This window comes from Peromyscus eremicus, chromosome 3, assembly GCF_949786415.1.
Source record: "Peromyscus eremicus chromosome 3, PerEre_H2_v1, whole genome shotgun sequence".
NCBI classification, from domain to species: Eukaryota; Metazoa; Chordata; class Mammalia; order Rodentia; family Cricetidae; genus Peromyscus; species Peromyscus eremicus.
The window spans coordinates 83655048-83673475 of record NC_081418.1 but is presented as its reverse complement, the minus strand read 5'-3'; the positions used below and the strand labels follow the sequence as shown (position 1 = coordinate 83673475).

The following is an 18428-nucleotide window of genomic DNA, read 5'->3' as shown; positions in this document are numbered from 1 at the left end:
CTCTGTAGCTTTGGAGCCTGTCCTGGACTAGCTCTCTAGACCAGGCTGGCCTCGAACTCACAGAGATCCGCCTGCCTCTGCCTCCCGAGTGCTGGGATTAAAGGTGAGTGCCAACATCATTTGGCTTCTTTCTATTTCTTAGCTGTTTTGTTTGGAGGTAGGGACTCATCTAGCTCAGGCTGGCCTCAGACTCCCTGTGTAGTTGAGGGTGGCTTTGAACACCTTGAACTTCCTGCCTTCACCTCCAAAATGCTGGAATTACAACCATATAGTATTATTCCTGGATGCTATGTCTACTTGCAACATTTCGTATTTATTTACTTAGCTCTTCAGTCTAGAATTTATTTCTGTGACTGGCATGTTGGTGTATGCTGTTGACTTTTATTTTCTGCTGTAGCTGCTTGCTCTTTACCAAGGCTTCTACAGGCTAGGCTACTTCTGGTACTGAAAGACTCCGCAGGTGGTAACGGCAGAAGTGGGCAGCAATTCGGTGTCTGAGAACTGGATTATTTTACCATTGTTCCCCAAACCGGGTGGCTTGAGGAGCAGCCCTCACAGTTCTGGAGGATGGAAGTCCGAGATCCGGTGTTGGCAGTGCCAAGTTCCCTCTGAGGAGCGGGGAGAGCATCTGGTCCAAGGCTCTGCTGGCTTCTGGGAACTCCTTGGTGTGTGCCAGCACAATGCCAGTCTTCACACAGATGTTTCCCGGGTATGTCTCAATAAGGACATTGGCCGTATTGAATTAGGAGCCTGCCATCTTTTCCCTAGGGTCTTTGATAGATGCAATAACGTGTTTCTAAATAAGGTCACGTTCTGCGTGACCGGGCATTAGGATTTCAGTGTGTGGATTTCTGCTGGGTAATTCACCTCCTACCAAGCTCCTCGCAGACCGGGACAAAGTAGTGTTCAGGGGGTTGCTTCCACTTTCTGCTTCCTGCTTCTGCCCAGGTCGTGGGAGGAATCCCACCTGCACTGCTTCGGGGCACTAAGCCCTCCAACAAGAGAAAAAGTTGATCGCTTGGTAGCTGAGTGCCCAACCTTTTGGAGCCTTCCCACTGATGGGTGGGTCACATGCGGCTGTGTTCATGGCAGCAGCTCTCCCTGGCCTGCCTGGTCTTCCTCATCCCTGTCCTTCCGCAGAGACACCCTCAGACTCACTGCATCCTTCTTGCTTCAGCTTCTTGTCCATGGCTAACAGAGAGAGGGCACGCTGGGCACACTACACATCTGGCCACACTTGGCATTCCTGTCAGGGACACCTGAGTCAGAGGTTGGTATTCGAGGTCTGAGCTGGTAGAGTGACACACAGATTATAATTATAAATTCATAAGTGATCAGTGCTCACTGAAAACACCAGGGCTTGGGGTGTAACTCAGTGATAGAGCTTATGCTCACATGTGTGAGTCCTTGGGTTTAATTCCCAACACACACACACACACACACACACACACACACACACACGCACGCACGCACGCACGCACTAAAAAAAAAAAAAGACTAGTGCCACAATGAGAAGCCATCAAGAAGAAATGTTTTCAAAACAAAAGTAACTTTATTGTATGAATTTTACATTGTAAAAGAATATGAAATGAAGCTTTGTCTAAATTCTCTTGCTGATTCTCTTGTAGACAATGTCGCCCACTGTCATGGTCTGAAAGTCAGAAGAGAGATTATGAAATGTTTTCTTGATGATGAATTGTAAAACAAACAAAAAATGATCTCCCCAAATGATCCCAAATATGCTAACATGTGAAGCACCTTTAAAATTTTTCATTTTTTTTTATGGGCAGAAGAATGATGGGCAACTTTTTCTAAAACACCATGCTGTGTCTTGTCACTTCTCTTGTTCATGTGGAGGGCTGTCTTGCCAGCCATTGAATTATTTCCTAAATCAATGACAACTATAGAAAAACCATCCAGAGCAGTCCAATCTGTTGTCTCAAAACTTCATTGAGATCTGTTACTGCCCATTGACTGCCTGTGGCTGAACACAATGAGATGTACATGGATACACTGGGCAACTAGAATGGAACGTAGTAGGAGCTTTATAATTTTCCTCTTAAACTTGTGAACGAAGCACATGAGAACACTGGCCAGGGGTTTATATGCAGGATGCTTACTGAGCATGCTCAAAGTCTCAGCATAGCAAGAAAAACAAAACACATCAGTTTTAGGGTTGTTGGTGAATGGTCCTTCCAGCCCTCTCGGGTCTCTGATTTTGTGTCTTGTGTTATCAAGTGGAAAAGGAGCTCCTTAGCTCCAGCAATCACCCCCTGGGTTGGAGCCCTGGTTTTATCACATCAGCTACGTGGTCTCGGATAGGTTGTCCTGATTATGAAATCCATTGTCTGTGTTTCCCATAGGAGACAGGAAGACTAGGGAAATGCATCTGGACTCAGTCCAGGGCGGCTCCTCTCTGCTCACCTGCTCTGTTGTGAGAGTGAGGGGCAAGAATGGGGACTGAACATTGCTTCATGATTGACGCCCCTCTCTCTCCATGGTTAGGAGAGGTTTTCACTTGCCCAGATGATGCCACTCAGACAGGCGGCTGCCTTCTGTGACCCCCTAAAGTGCATTCTGGATACAAAGGAGAGCTGGAAGACCTGACCTTAGGAGGAACACTAACAATTATCATGTAGGCTGTGGACAGGATGTTACCAACAGCTAGGCATGGAGGATGATTGCATGGGAGTGCACACCCAGGGTGTCATTGATTAGCGGCCATGAACTTGGTACAAGTGTGACTTCATGCCAATGCCAAGTGGGCAGAGGTATTTACTGGGCACCTGAGCTGTGGAAGATGGCAGCCTCTGTGGCTTGTTAGTTAGTGCTGAGACAGAAGGAAAGGCTGTGGCTGTTAATCACTCTGACGTCATCAAACAGGAACAGCAACGAGAGAGTCTAGCTTTGTGCAGGTCTTACACTGATGGGAAGTATGGCTGCAGGAGGCATGGAGGCCTCCTGGGTAGGAGATCTGCAGATGGAGTGGAGTCTGGGGACATCCCTGTGTTGAATGGACTTATCTCCTATAGGGAGGTTTGTGGCCCCACCCCAGCTAGACAGGAAAAGGCAAGCTGTGTTCTGCACATTCTGTCCTGTGTCTCAGCACACCAGGTACTTCTCACCCCATCCTGTTTAGGTGCTGTTGGGATTGGGGAAGAGGCAGGAAGTGGGCAAGGAGGAGGGGCTGAGGGCTGGCAGTGGCTGACTCTGGAAGTGGAAGGGCAACCTGGAGGTGGGAGTGGAGGTGGGAGTCACCAGGTGACTTAGAAAAGGTGCCCCTTCCTCAAGGCACTGCTCTTCTGTCTGTCAGAACATCACCCTGATGTTCAGCCCTGGTTTGGTCAGAACAAGATGGTTGCAGATGTACTGAGTGCAAATCCCCACTGTCTACAGTGTGAACAGCTTCCCTTAGGGCTTGATAGTGAACAACTGTGAGATTAGCTCAAGAGACGGACCCAGTTCTGGGGTCCTGACCACCGTTTGACCAGCTCTTCTGGTCATAGCCTTGCTTTCCCCACTTAGAAAAGTGGTGTTCAAAAGATTCGAGACAATATGTATCAACAACATGCCACATAATGGATCCCCTTAAGTGGTAGAAGACACTGACTAAAGTCAAAATCTCGGAGAGGAGAAGATGGAGAATGAGAGATGTCATACAACTGCCCCTCACCCTTTACATCTCCATTCCCCAGAGTGCCGACTTACATTGATGATTGTGTCGCCATTGAGTTCGGTCACGGACTTCATGCCTTTGAAGCTTGTCACCATCTTATTGTCACCTTCCATATTAACCACTGCCTGCAGGGAAGAGAGGTCATGACCCATGAGCAAAGGCCTGGCAATGACGCTAATGAGGTCACTTCCCCGCATGGTGACCACTGGCAATGAGTCAATGTCCTGTTCATCTCTAGTTCTCTAGCGCTGAATGGAAATTGGGTGTACTTATGAATGAAAGAGAACATCAAGCCTGCCTAAGTGCCTCTTCCCTGGGGAAAAAAAATCCTGAAAAAAAACATAAAATCCTATTTCTCAAGCTTATAGAGGGAGGTGGTGGCAGAACTCCAATCACCAGCCGCCGAGAGGACATAGTTTGCTGTGGTAGATATTTAGTCTTTCCTATTGTGGCGCCAATTCTAAGCCTTATATATACACCAAGGACGGTGGTAAATTGAAGTGGTTGGGCACAGTGCAGTGCTTTTAATTCCAGTGCTCAGGAGGCAGGATCGGGAAGAGCCTGAGCTTGAGGCCAGTCTGGGCTACATGGCAAGATGCTAGGGAAGGGGGTAGAGTAAGAAGAAAGGAAGCAAGGGAGGGATGGAGGGAACCAAGGGAGGGTGGAGGAAGAAGTATAGTCAGGAACAAAAGACACAAGGTCAAAAATCCGCCTCCACAATGGGCCACTGGAAAACCCATGGCACCCCACCCAATCTCCCTCTGCTTTTCACCTTGACATGCAAGAAGAGGAGAAACAAGAGCAACCTGAAGAGGCAGAGACTCCTGCTGAGCCTGAGGCATACAGCTGCCTGGAAAGGCAGGAGTGGAGGAGCAGACACACAGTCCACTGGCTTCCCTGGGATGTACAGGCTTCCTGGGGAGGGGCAGATGACAGGACCCACAGCACCTGGATCTCTGTTATCACCTGTACATCGCTCACACAGTCCACGGGCACCTGGCACTGCCCCCTGGAACCGTTGCCCCAAGGAGGGGAAGGTGCCCTGGCTCCGGTAAATGATTTCACTGACACCGATTTGCCCCAGTTCTGGGTTCTCCCTGTAGGACTCTGAGAGCCTGGAGCACTGTCACTGAGGATCCTGCTCTGTGCCCCACTTCCCGCACACCATCTATAGAGAAAGCCCAGATGTCTCATGATCTCTGAGACATTGAGAAGTCTGTTCTCAGAGCTCTGTGTCTCCTGCCTGAAGTGGGTTTAGTGACATGGTCTCTGTTAGGAGAATTTTGGGGGAACAGGAGGTGGGACTACATACCTTGACCTTTTCCCCAGTCATGGTCTCCAGCTCGAACTCCTCCCCCAAGGTGAACTCATTGTGGAGCACTTTGGTCCCATAGGTGATGGTGAGTTTGACATGCTTCCCGTCATGCACGATTTCTGATACCCCTTTAATGTCCTTCCCCTTCTGGATGAGATCCTCAGGCAGTCCTGGAAGAGCCCATGTAAAGTTAGAGTCTGGAGGAGCAGCAGAGATCACTGTACATTCCTGAGGCTCCACACACTTCTGTATAGCAGACCTGTGAGCAGTAAGGCCTTTGGTTTCTGATGGAGAAAGTCAGTGGCCTACTACTGTTTTTCCAATTAGTATTATTAGTTTTTGAGGCAGAGTCTCTTGTAGCCTAGGCTAGCCTTAGTTCACTATATAGTAGAGGGTGACCTTGAGCATCTGATCCTCTTGCTTGCACCTCCCTAGTGCTGAGATTACAGTTGTGTGTCACCATACCGGGCTTCTATGGTCTGGAGATTGAACCCAGGGCTCCATGAATTGCTAGGCAAGCACTCTACCCACTGGTCTGCATTCCCAGCCCCATCAATTCACTTGTGATAAAGAACCTCATTTGGAGCCGGGCGGTGGTGGCACACACCTTTAATCCCAGCACTCAGGAGACAGAGCCAGGCGGATCTCTGTGAGTTCGAGGCCAGCCTGGGCTACAGAGTGAGTTCAAGGAAAGACACAAAGCTACACAAAGAAACCCTGTCTTGAAAAACCAAAAAAAAAAAAAAGAGGTCCTTTCCTTTTTGTCTCCCTGCTTTTTACTCTTTCTCCCTCCCAATTTCCCCCTAGTTTAGTGGCCTTGTTCTTAGAGTGGGAACACTTAATCCTCCTGGATGTTTATCTTCCGACTCAAATGGTCCCACACACAAGTGTGACCATGCCAGGCACACTTGCTGTGGCCTCTGGAGTCAAGGCTCTTGTGGGTAATGTCCAGAAGTCCTTTGCCCTAGAATAGGGCTTTGCAGATGTCAGAGCAAATCTGTGTCTTTACATGAACAGAGGTTCACAGGAATCATGAATTCCCAGCAAGAGCAGAGAGCCCTTTGTACGGCTAAGGGGTCCTCGAATTCACGAGCTGTGACTTGTCCACACAAGAACCTTTGAGTCCCGGGATGACCTGAGTGTCCTCCTTTCCCTGCTCTTGCTGTTTCCCATCTTTTCTCTGCTGTCACCCTCCTTTGTCCCACCTCGCCCTCTGCCCACAGGGCTCTCTCTTCCTGGAACACACTCTTCTCTCCCTGGTCCCAGGCTCAGCCTTCAGCACCAGTCTTCCCTCCTATACCCCGAGAGACGTAGGCCATTTAACTAGGGTCTCTGGGACCCAGCACCTGTTTCTGACTCCAACTCCAATACTTCCAGTAGCCCTTGTTGTGGCTGCTTCTTCTTTCTTGGCCTCAGCTGTCTCAACAGTGATCAATTCAGCTTTATGGTGACTATTGAATGTGGGCATTGCAACGCCTGGTATAAAGTCATCCACACTAAGGGACACGTCATTGCATTTATCTCCGAATAACTGGTCAGTACTGTAGCTTTGTCTCCAAACGTTGGTCAGGGTTGCACCTTACCACACTCTGTCTCCCTGGTGTATGTACAAGCAGAGTGCTTGAGGTATGGTTGGTCTTGAACCAATGACTGCTAGAAAACTGAATGAATGGGTGAGTGGATGAGCAAGGTCATGATGAAGTACCAGTAGACACACGTCAATCCAGCTCAGGGTCGTTTCCACTGCTCCTGGTGGCCTTGTCCAGTGAGGGACAGTGTAAGTAGCAAGAGACCAGGAGAGTCACTAAAGCACTCCTAAATTTGGGATAGCCTGGACCCTTCCTTCTACCTCAGCATCAGACCTTGATTAGCTGCTGAGTGTAGGGCTAGCCCCTCATTGCCGTTACATCAGCCTTGGCGTCCCACCCGGCACTCACCCATTGCCTTCATGAAGGGCTCAAAGTTCTCTTGGCTCTGCAGTTGGTACTTGCCGGAGAAGTTCATGGTGGCGATGAGGCTCCCTTTCCACAGCTGACCACAGCAGCTCTGCCTGCCAGGCCACCCACTCTTGGCTATTTTATAAGGGGCTTCTTCCTCCTCAGATATAGGCCATAGGTCAGTGCTTGTCGATTTCTTTATGACCAGGTTCAAACATTAACTCCTGAGAGCAATGGTCAACGATAAAAATCAGAATGGGCAAGGCAGAGGTTTGTTCTAATTCAGCAAACATTAGTGAGTGCCAATCAAGTACAAAGCTCTCTGTGATGTCGCCTTTATGGTGACTTACCACCGCCAATGACGTAAGTGTGTGTGCATGAAAGGTATGTGCACAGACGTATATGTGCAACAGACATATGTGAATCATGTCTCTAACAATGCACACATGCATGTATACATAGGTGTACATATGTGTGTGTTTGTACACTTGTATGTATGCATATATTTATATACATGTAGCTACAGATGCACACACACATACATAAACACATTCATTATATAGGTGTTATGTGGGGAGAAATACCTTCGAACTCAAAACCTTGTTTGTTTCTCAGCCTTCCATTATCACACAGACATCATTTTACATACATGTCATCAGTCCCTAGAGCTGTTTTGTATTCTGAGAGTTCTTCCGCGGTGATTCCGGGCAGTCCCACAGTCCAGAGGGGCCTCCCTGTAGACGTGCCAACAGGGCTCCACTGTCAGCAGGTGTAAGTCCCTTACAGCAGCGGTGTAGACATTGAGATGCGTTTGGTTGGACAGAGACAAGTCAAGGCAAGGAGAAGACACTGTCTGCTGACTTGCCCCACCCCTGCTCAAGGCAGGAACAGGGTACTGAGGTGATGCATGGGAGTTTGGTCTGCCTGAAACTGGCCTTGGGCAGAAGGCGGAGGGATGCTCCATCCCCTGTGAAGATGAGGATCTTTATCCCCCCAGATGTCGTGTCTGAGGCAGTTCTCAGCAAGTGATGCTTCACACCCCGGGTCTCTCCTCTGTCTAGACTTTAGCATCAGGCTCTGCACCCACAGCCTTCAGCTCTCTGCCTTGAGGCTACATAGACTGTTGTGAATCAGAACCTGGGGTGTGCCATGCCTCAGTTTTAAACCTCTGATGGTCTCTAGTGCTCCAGCGGTCCCAGGTCCTGGATGAGGTGGAAGGTCCCCGTGTCTGCTGTCCTGGCTGCGACGCCTGCTCTCAACAGAGCTTGCACTCTGCTGTCCTGAGCTCTCACTTTTGTCTTGGAAAGTGACTGTCATTGTCTAGACTTCTGGTGTGGCTGCTAGGCTTGCAGAAGCTAGCTTTAGTCAAACCCCTTTCTCTGGAGGTCGCAGTCACAGGGCCAGCGAAAGGTGTCAGGGGTGTCCGCTCTGTGTGGGAATTTGTGTCTCCTCTTCTGCTCTTTCCCCCTTCTCCCAGCTAGGGGAGCACTTTATAACACCCCCACCCATCCTCCTCCTCCATTCAGCTGGGCTGACCCTCCACATCCTTCTCCACTGTGCTCCTTCCTCAGCATTCCCAATGTCTGGCACATGGGATGTGTTCAATCAGGGATGGTTCAGCAAAGAGAAAAAAACATCAAAAGATAACGAGGCCGTGGCTCTTGTGGTTAAGAGGTAATGAGAGATATGGAGCAGTCAGATCAGAAAACCAGTCCTGTAATCAGTGAATCATACGAGTCCAGAAGCAAGGAGACTGGAGGGCAAGTGGGCCTGTGTGCACGCGCATGGGCGTGTGTGTCCTTCACGTGGCTGCGGCTGGCCTGAGAGCCAGTGGAGAAAGCTGTGGAAGAGATGGAAATTGTTGACCCAGCCTGACAGCCCGCTCCTCTCTTCCCACCCTTGGTGTTTTTGTTTGTTTGCTTGTTTTCCCGTCACCCTGCTCTGTCATCCCAGCCTGTGCTGAGCCCACGGTGGGATGTTTTACATAGAGTCCTTTCTGTTCCTGGACCGTTTCCTCCGACTTGCATCATAACCACCAAAAAGATCAAATGCTTATCCAGCCCATCTGCCCAGCAGCTCTCTACTCTACCCAGAAACTCTCTGGGTTGCAGTATCTACCTCTAGGCCACGAGGCTCTGGTCCGGCAGATCTGCGGTGGGGATGGGAGGGAGGAATTTGGACGGATGAGAGCTCATGCCAGGGGCACCAATGCCCCAGGGAGACAGCTTAGGGCCAACAGCCCTGCCAGTTTACAGTAGGGGTATATCTATCACCTCAATACCCACACACAGACTCCCCAGAACCTCTGGAGCTTGCAGCTTCTGGTCGAGCCAAGCATTTAAGAAGTCCTTGAATCTATACACCACATGCCCGATGCCTGTGCCTTTCTCACTCATCCCTGATAGGTGGTGTTTATATGCACTTGTTAAGGGAGAGGCTCTTCTCTTTGGCATGATGGGAGCAGGGGCATTAGTTGAGGGTAGCATCACACAGATTCTGGCCCCAGCACAGAGAGCCGCTCCACTCCGCCTCCCCTGCTGAGCCCTCCTCTAATAGTGTTAAGGACATGAAGTGCATCATGGTCCACACGTTGAAATAATCCACGGGAGAACGATACGGACAAGCACACAGATTAAGCCAATTAAGATTCTATGAGTCGTTTAATTTGAGTTGGCAACCAAGAGTGAGCCAACACCTCAGAGTATCTTGGTACCGAAGCTCAGGGGGACAGCATTTTAAAAAGTAAAACTCACAAAAATCCTAATTTGTATCAAAGCTAAGTGAGGGTAAGACTAACCTTGAAACATTTATTTCCGGCAGAACATAGTAGTTATTTCAAACATAAACAGTGATTATTTTTTACTTATATCTTTCTTCTGTTAGTTTAGTATGTATTGCGTTTGTATAAACTTAATACATCTGGACCACGGCCAGGGTCATGGACTCTCATACGTGTTGCCAAGGCGGATGTGACTTTTGTGAGATAGAAGGCTGAGAGCTGTCTAAGTAAACACAAAATGGGGAGTCAGGACAAGATGGCATTACCTTGGTCACTCCAACATCAAATTCGAGCTGTCTCTGAGTATTCTTGCGTGTTGAGAATTTATGTCCGTTTGTAGTTACCTAACCCCTTGAGCGCAAGGCAAGAACTCGTAACGTGGCTCAAAGGATGATCAGAACGTGAAGGTGTCTTCCTGCTCGGAGCCTGGAATGTGTGTCTTTTAATGTGACTTACACTATGAAGGGGACAGTCTAGACACTGATCTCCAAGTGGGGCACTGAATTTTTGTATTTACATATATAGTGAATTTAAAGGTATATTCTATTAAGAGGTTGCATTGGAATTTTCTTGAGGGATCTTTCCCCACCTCTGCATATGCATGTGTGTGTGTGTGTGTGTGTGTGTGTGTGTGTGTGTGTGTGTGTGTGTGCATGCGCTTGTTTGAAACTCCAACCTGGGCAGCAAGCACCAGGATGGAGAAAGCAGCCACTCTCTTGTGCAGAAGCCTAGAAAAGGCCAGGAGGGAGGCAGGGAGGCCAGTGAGGCTGTGGGCACTGCTCTAGTGGCCACCGAGACTGCTGCCCTCTTGCTCAGTAGGCTAGATTCACACAAACGAGTGAATGAACACGAAAAAGAGGAACCAGTGAGAGTTTAGAGAACAGGCCACTAAGGCACTTCCAGCGAACAAAGCAGGGATTCTAAGAAGACCAGTGTCAGAGCCTAGTTTTTTACTCCGAAGTGAATACTTCCTTTGTTTTCAAGCCCTCTCTTCCTGCCTCAACAGCGTCTGTAGACATAGTTGTTGGCCTGGGGATATGGCTCAGAATGCTTGTCTGGGTTCCATCCACATGCCATATAAAGTGGATGTGGTAATGCATGCCCATAAGGAAGTGGAGGCAGAAGGGTTAGAAGTTCAAGGTCACCCTTGGCTACATAAAGCCAGACTGGGCTATATGAAACTCATTTTTGCCCAAGTGGGAAATGATCAGAGACTTAATTTTGTTTCTGGATTGATGCCATGGAGCTCATGTAGAAGCAGTCCCAGGAACAGAACATCCATGGGGATCCCCTCCCCCAGAGGACCCCAAAAATCTAAGCGAGGACCTTAAGAGGTTCAAGCTCATTTAATCTGAGTCCCAGGCAGCCTATGCCTGTCTGAGGACCATGAGGGGTGGTGCCCTGGGATGCAGCTATGACCATACCTGAACTCACTTTATCTGTCATAGAGAGCCACTGCCACAGGGGCGTGGGGTCAATGAAGCCTGGGACTTGGTGTTTTGGTGTGCCGTGATGGCTACACAAACCTGAAAAGGCTGGATTTGTGGGCTCACTGAAGAACGTAGGGGCAGCACGCCAGCATGAAGTTGGGAATTTGAGTGGTGGCTCATTAGCAGCTAAATGCCGGAGCCAGCAACCGTGGCCTTCCACGGGTCCATCTAGTCCCCTAGCTTAAGAACTGGGTACAGTCTGAGTTGGTGGCGGCAGCTCAGCCCAGGAGAAGTTCTGTGTCCTCAGAGGATGATCAGTTTTAAGGCTCAGCAGCTCCCATCGATTCAGGTTCTGAAGACTTCCACATTGTGTTGCAGGAATACTACCTTATGTGGGAGGCTGTCCTCAGCAGCCGGATGTGTCAGACAACTTCCTTCCAGGTCAGGCACGTGTGCTGTCACTAACCTGCCCAATAGGAGCTCCTGCCCCTCCCTCAGCCCTCTTCACCTAGTACCTGTCCAAAGAGCTAGTGCAACATGATGGGGTAGTAGCCTAGTGTGCACATGGTCCCTATCATACAAGCTAAGAAGATGGAAATAGAAGGAAGGAGGGGAAGAGGGGGCAGAAGGAGGGAGGGGAGCCTCGGAGCTTTGCAGTCTAACACCAATGAACCGATCACCAAGGGAGTAATGGCAGAGCCACCCCCACCCAGCCCACCCATCAGGTTCTTACTTTGAGAGGATCCGTGGCAGTGCCCTCTATAGATCACGTTCTCCCATGCACCCTGCTGCCTGTGGGATGTCACACTCATATAAAAACAATATCTGACATATAAAAATCTCACTCTTGGGTCTTCTTCCCTTGACTATAGATACCATGCTGCAGCTTTCTGGGGCCTAAGGTGGTCATGGGATGGAAACTGTGAGCTTTCTTCCATAGGACAAGTCAACATTAATCCCGGAGGCCTCTGGGAAGGCCTGAGGAAGAGCAGGACACGTGAGCAAATTTCTATTGGAACCTTTGATTCAATTTCTATTGGCCTCTCACTTCTTGCCTACCCATCTAGGCAATGCCAGCAAATGGTGACCAATTCTGAGGACATGAGGCTGGTCCAGGGCCTGTCCTGGCAGGTAAAGATGCAACAGACTCCCTGACAGACGGACAGCCTAATAGGAAGAAAAGCAAGTAAAGCAGGCTAGGAGATTCAAGACAGGATGCACTCCCCACAGATCTCAGGCATGGCCATTTGTAGAGAACCCCAACAGCTTTCTTAGGTCAAGATCTTGGATGAGGGGAATGTGTGAGTCGTAGCTTGAGTTTTCCTGCCTGGCCCACAGTCAGGACAAATCTCTCTCACCTGCCAGTCCCACAGCCGCTCAAACCTGACCAAGTAAACACGGAGACTTATATTGCTTACAAACTGTATGGCCGTGGCAGGCTTCTTGCTAACTGTTCTTACAGCTTAAATTAATCCATTTCTATAAATCTATACCTTGCCACATGGCTCGTGGCTTACCGGCATCTTCCATGCTGTTTCTCATCGTGGCGGCTGGCAGTGTCTCTCTGCTTCTCGTCTTCAGCTTTGTACTTCTCAGCCTCCTGGACCATCAATATCCTCCTTGCTCAAGCAGCCCTTGTCATTGGTGATGGTGATCTTGTTCTCCTTGCCTGTGCTCTTATCTACAGCAGAAACACTGAGGATGCCATTGGCATCAATGTCAAAAGTGACTTCAATCTGAGGAGCACCATGGGGTGCTGGAGGTATGCCTGTAAGTTCAAACTTTCCAAGCAGGTTGTTATCCTTGGTCATGGCTCTTTCACCTTCATACACCTGAATGAGCACACCAGGCTGGTTGTCAGAGTAGGTGGTGAAAGTCTGTGTCTGCTTGGTAGGGATGGTGGTATTGCGCTTGATGAGGACAGTCATGACTCCACCAGAAGTTTCAATACCAAGGGAGAGAGGAGTGACATCCAAGAGTAGCAAATCCTGAACATTCTCAGACTTGTCTCCAGACAGAATGGCGGCCTGAACAGCTGCACCATAAGCAACAGCTTCATTGGGGTTAATGCTCTTATTCAGTTCTTTTCCATTGAAGAAGTCTTGCAGAAGCTTCTGAATCTTGGGGATTCTGGTAGAACCACCCACCAGGACAATGTCATGGATCTGTGACTTGTCTAGTTTGGCATCTCGAAGGGCCTTTTCTACAGGGTCCAGAGTGCCTCAGAACAGGTCAGCATTCAATTCTTCAAATCGAGCACGGGTAATGGAGGTATAGAAGTCGATTCCCTCATAGAGAGAATCAATCTCAGTACTGGCCTGGGTGCTGGAGGAGAGGGTGCACTTAGCCCGTTCACAGGCAGTACACAGACGCCTGACAGCTGTCTTGTTCTCACTGATGTCCTTCTTGTGCTTCCGCTTAAACTCAGCAATGAAATGGTTGACCATTCGGTTATCAAAGTCTTCTCCACCCAAGTGGGTGTCTCCAGCTGTTGATTTGACTTCAAAAATTCCATCCTCAATAGTGAGGATTGACACATCAAAAGTACCACCTCCCAAGTCGAAAATCAGCACATTCCTTTCAGCTCCAACCTGGAATGCTAGGATTAAAGGCATGTGCTACCACTGCCTAACCTCTATGTTTAATATTGTGGCTTTTCTGTTCTCTGACCCCAGATAAGTTTATTAGGACACACAATATTTTGGGGAACACAATACCACCACAGTGAGTCTTGACGCCACAGAGGTTAGAGCTATTTCAAAAAGCGATACTGTGTGGGCATGGTGGCTCACACCTATAACCCCAGCACTTGGGAGGCAGATGCAGGAAGATTTCCTTGCGTATGAAACCAACCTGGACTACAGTGTTAAAACCTTGTTTCAAAAAACAGACAACAACAACAACAACAAAACCCTCAAAAACCAAAAACCAAAAACCCACAGAACAACAACAAATCCACCAATATTGGGGCTGGAGAGATGTTAAAAGCGTTTGCTGCTCTTCCAGAGGACCTGAGTTCCGTTTCCAGCACCCACGTGGGGTGGCTCACAACCACCTGTAACTCCAGCTCCAGGGGATCTGATGGCCTCTTCTTGCCTCTGTGGCCACTTGCACACACGTGGTATTAACTTGCGAACAGACACACACACAATAAAAATGAATAATGGTAATAAACAATGTAAAGTACCAGTTGTGCATACTTTTACATAAAAATTAGGTGGACACAACGACATATTCCACCTGCTCCCTGATCAAACATGAGAGGAGACAAAACTCCTCTATAATGACAAAGTTCAAGTGACAGTCAGGAAAATATTCAAATTAAAAAACAAACAAACAAACAAACAAACAGACCAAAAACAACTCCAATACCACGGGCGCAGCTTTGGAGTTTGGTCAACTTGGGTCAAAGACTGTCTCCTCTTCCGGTCCCACTAGCCACGTCTCTCCTCACATTGCCTCGTCAGACAGACAACACGAAGTCTGTGGAGAGGAAGGAAGGGACACACTCTCAGACATTCTTGTAGCGGCAGGCACTTCTGCACTTGTATGTGACCCCAGAGTGCCTGCAGTGCCCGTGTGCCCATTCCCTGCACTTGGGACACAAGTGGTGTCTGAGGAGCCCATGCTTCCCCCAGACCTGGGCTGTAGAAAGAAAGAGCTTGGGTTAAGGTACTGCCCTTCTTACCGCCACAATACCACCCTTGAGCCTCATCGGGCCTCTGCTTTCCTTACCTGTTAAATGGGCGGAATATTCTTAGCTCTGTGAAAACTGTCTTGCGCTTTGGGAATGCAAAGCTTCAATCACAAGAGATCAAGACACTTGGCCTTTGCACCTGCCAGTTTCCTGGTGGGGGTCACTCGTCTGGGACCCAATTGTAGTTTATCTCTTGGCTTGAGGGACCTTGCTTCCCATCGCCCTGGGCTACTGGGTAGTGTCTCCAATCCCAGGTTTGTTGATAGTTCAGTTGGATCTTTTGCAGGCCTGAGCCCTAGTCTTTTGCTTACAGGGCACGCGGACCCAAGCTGCTGGCCACTTGAATCCATGTCCAGGTCTGGCAACCAGCCCAAATGACCTGATCTCATTGCTTTTCACTGAAGCTTTTAGTTCCCTCAGAGTTCCTAGAACCTGGGGCAGGGACAGGTTCCTGTTAAGGCTCAACCCCCACTCTCCAGCCAGGCTTGAGGGAAAGGGGGTACGTTCCTTAAAGAACTTCCCAGCAGTTGAGGGTATTGCTCTGTGATGGAGTGTTTGCCTAGCATGCACAACGCCCTGGGTTCACTTCCCAGTTGCCCTGTGGCAACCGCATGGAATTTCCCTGTGGCAGCGTGCTCTGACCTAGAATGAGACCCATCTGAACAGACCATGGGGGAGGGGGGGCGGTGGTGGTGGTGTTTGTTGTTGTTTTTATTCTTTAGATATCTGTCTTCTTGGAAGAGCTCACTGTGGGACAGAAGTCAAAGCAGATGCCGAACCACAGTTGTAAGTGGCTGGGAAGGTGGTTCGAGAGCAAAGGTGATAGATAGATAGATAGATAGATAGATAGATAGATAGATAGATAGATAGATAGATAGATAGATTGATAGATAGAGAGATAGAGAGATAGAGAGATAGAGAGATTGATAGATAGATAGATAGATAGATAGATAGATAGATAGATAGATAGATAGATAGATAGCTCTGTCACCTCGGCAACCTGAGTTTAATCCATGGAAGTGTTGAAACAAAACAAACACGGTGATCCCAGAATCCCTTTGGAGAGATGGAAGGTGGAGACAGGAGGTTTGGCTGGAAGCCTCCGGGCCAGCTTGCAAGAGTACACAGCACAGCAGCAGGAACGAGAGAGATCCTCCCCTAAAAAGGTGGAAGGAGAGAGTCTATCCTGAATGCTGGGCTCCGAGCTCCACATACATGCCACGAAGCATTTGCACCTGCACACACACAAAAATGAGCAAATAGGTAAGTTAGTAAATAGACAAATATTTTAAAATCACAGGCAGTAGCACTGTAAAAGGAAACTATACCACATGAACTACAGAGAAAGTGCACTCATTGTGGAATTTGTGAATTTAAAAAAAAAAGGTTTTTGAACCCGCACCAACCAAATATTAATTCAAAATCAAATGTGTGTCGAGTCTCATATGTTTCCAGCACAGGTCAATTGTTACAGGGAATCTTTTTAAAGCCTCCCATTAAAGACTGAACCCAGGGCTTCATTCACGCTAGGCGGGCACTCTACCAGTAGGCTGTAACCTCAGCCTTGTTTCTGAGCACACAACAGACACATGTGCGCTGAGCATGCTGCCGCAGCATTAAATGCCCTAGAGTGGCTGATGTCTTAGTCAGGGTTTCTATTGCTGCGACAAAACACCGTGACCAAAGAGCAGGTTGGGGGAAGGGGATTACACTTGCACAGCGTTGTTCACCATAGAAGGAAGTTAGGACAAGAACTCTGGAGGCAGGCGCTGATGCAGAGGCCGTGGAGGGCTGCTACTGGCTTGCTCATCATGGCTTGCTCTGCCTGCTTTCTTATAGAACCCAGAATCACCAGCCCAGGGATGGCACCACTCACCATTGGCTGGGCCTTCCACCGTTGATCACTAAAGGAGAAAACGCCACACATCTCATAGAGGCATTTCCCCAGCTGAGTCTCCTTCTTCTCCGATGACTCCAGTGTGTGTCAAGGCGACACACAAAATCAGCCAGCACAGCTGCCTAACCTTGGCTTAGGGTCCAGACTATTACATGTTACTGTGGTAGTTTGAATAAGAATGGTCCCCGTAAGCTCATATATTTGAATGCCTAGTCATCAGGGAATGGCACTACTTGGGAAGGATTAGGAAGTGTGGCCTTCTTGGAGGAAGTGTGTCATGGGGGGTGGGCTTTGAGATTTCAAAAACCCAAGCCAGTCCGGGTATTGCTCTCTTCCTGCTGCCTGTGGATCCAGATGTGGGACAGTTGGCTACTTCTCCAGCACCATTATAGGTGGAGTTTCTCTGTGTCCAGGCAGCCACTCCCAAATAACCACACTGAGACTTATTACTAATTATAAATGCTTTGCTGATAGCTCAGCCTTATTACTAGCTAACTCTAACATTTTAAATGAATCCATATTTCTTATCTATGCTCTTCCACATGATTTGGTCCCTTTTCTCAGTATGGCAAGTTCATCTCTCTTGTGATTCTGAGACTCCTCCCTTCTTCTTATCCCGCCTAGCTGTATGCCAGTCAGCTTCTTTATTAAACCAATCACAGTAACATATATTCACACAGTGTGAAGGAATCCACACACCATGTCTGTCTACAGGCTGCCATACTCCTCACCATGATAACAATAGATTAAATCTCTGAAACTGTAAGCAAGCCCCAATTAAACGCTTTCTTCTGTAAGAGTTACCTTGGTCGTGGTGTCTCTTCATAGCAACAGAACACTTGCTAAGCTAGTTAGCACAATAATTTGACTATGCACACTAAGCTTTCTGTTCTTATAGAAACATACTAGTTTAATTACAGAAAGCAAATACATTTTTTCCTGTTGCCGTTCTTTAGCATATAGGTAGTGAGGTAGTATATCTTTTGATTATATTGTGCTAGGATGGTTGGTTTTTTTTATATTCCTGTTTCTGTTGCTGACTTGAGTTTTATTTAAAAAATATATCCTTCAGTGAATTTTGGGTTGGTATTAGGACAGAATTACCAACTTTTCAAATGGTCCTAAATGTACTTCTGCCATTTTGTATGATGTATTTATGTGAAGTGGTATTTTCAGCACTGACCATTCTAAAATCAGAATGCTGATCAACTCTGAAACATGTTACAGTGCCTTATGCCCTACAGTGTCAAATTCAGTCAAGATTTGTTTATGCAAAAAACAAACAGGCACAGCCATCTTGTTAGCATGCAAATTTGCTTTTATCTTTAATAAATGATAAAATTACATGTATACTAAAGAATTATTTTAAAGTAAATTTCTTTAAAAATTTTTTAAAATTTCATTTTGTGTGTGTGTGTGTGTGTGTGTGTGAGAGAGAGAGAGAGAGAGAGAGAGAGAGAGAGAGAGAGAGAGAGAGAGAGAGAGAGAGGTGAGTGTATGTGTGATGAGTGCAGGTTCACACGTGCCACAGCAAGTATGTTGAGGTCAGAGGTAACTTTGGGGAGCTGATGCTGTCTTCTGCTGTGGGGACTGGGGACTGGACGTAGGTGGTGAGGCTAGTGTGGTAAGCAAGCCTCTACCTGTTGAGCCACCCCAACCACCCCAAAGTAAATGTCTCTCTTTTCAAAATGCTTGTA

The 18428-nt window shown here is 48.0% G+C and overlaps 1 protein-coding gene and 1 pseudogene across 1 annotated transcript; both read right to left on the bottom strand.

Moving 5' to 3' along the window:
- Positions 1–1600: 1600 nt before the first annotated feature.
- On the bottom strand, positions 1601–7030 carry Fabp1 (fatty acid binding protein 1). Its single transcript, XM_059257074.1, has 4 exons — positions 6929–7030; positions 4989–5161; positions 3709–3801; positions 1601–1651 (listed from the first exon to the last, which is right to left on the bottom strand). The coding sequence occupies exons 1-4, from the start codon at positions 6993–6995 to the stop codon at positions 1601–1603; spliced, it is 384 nt and encodes a 127-aa protein (XP_059113057.1). The 5' UTR covers positions 6996–7030.
- A 77-nt stretch (positions 7031–7107) lies between these two features.
- On the bottom strand, positions 7108–13717 carry LOC131906426 (heat shock cognate 71 kDa protein-like; annotated as a pseudogene).
- Positions 13718–18428: the final 4711 nt, after the last annotated feature.

Bases quoted from the DNA above. Each gene is read 5' to 3' on its own strand.
- Fabp1 (XM_059257074.1), bottom strand. From the start codon at position 6,995: ATGAACTTCTCCGGCAAGTACCAACTGCAGAGCCAAGAGAACTTTGAG. The intron at 5,162-6,928 runs GTGAGTGCCGGG...GGGCTCTTCCAG, and splicing joins GCCCTTCATGAAGGCAATGG to GACTGCCTGAGGATCTCATC. The intron at 3,802-4,988 runs GTATGTAGTCCC...TCTTCCCTGCAG, and splicing joins TGACTGGGGAAAAGGTCAAG to GCAGTGGTTAATATGGAAGG.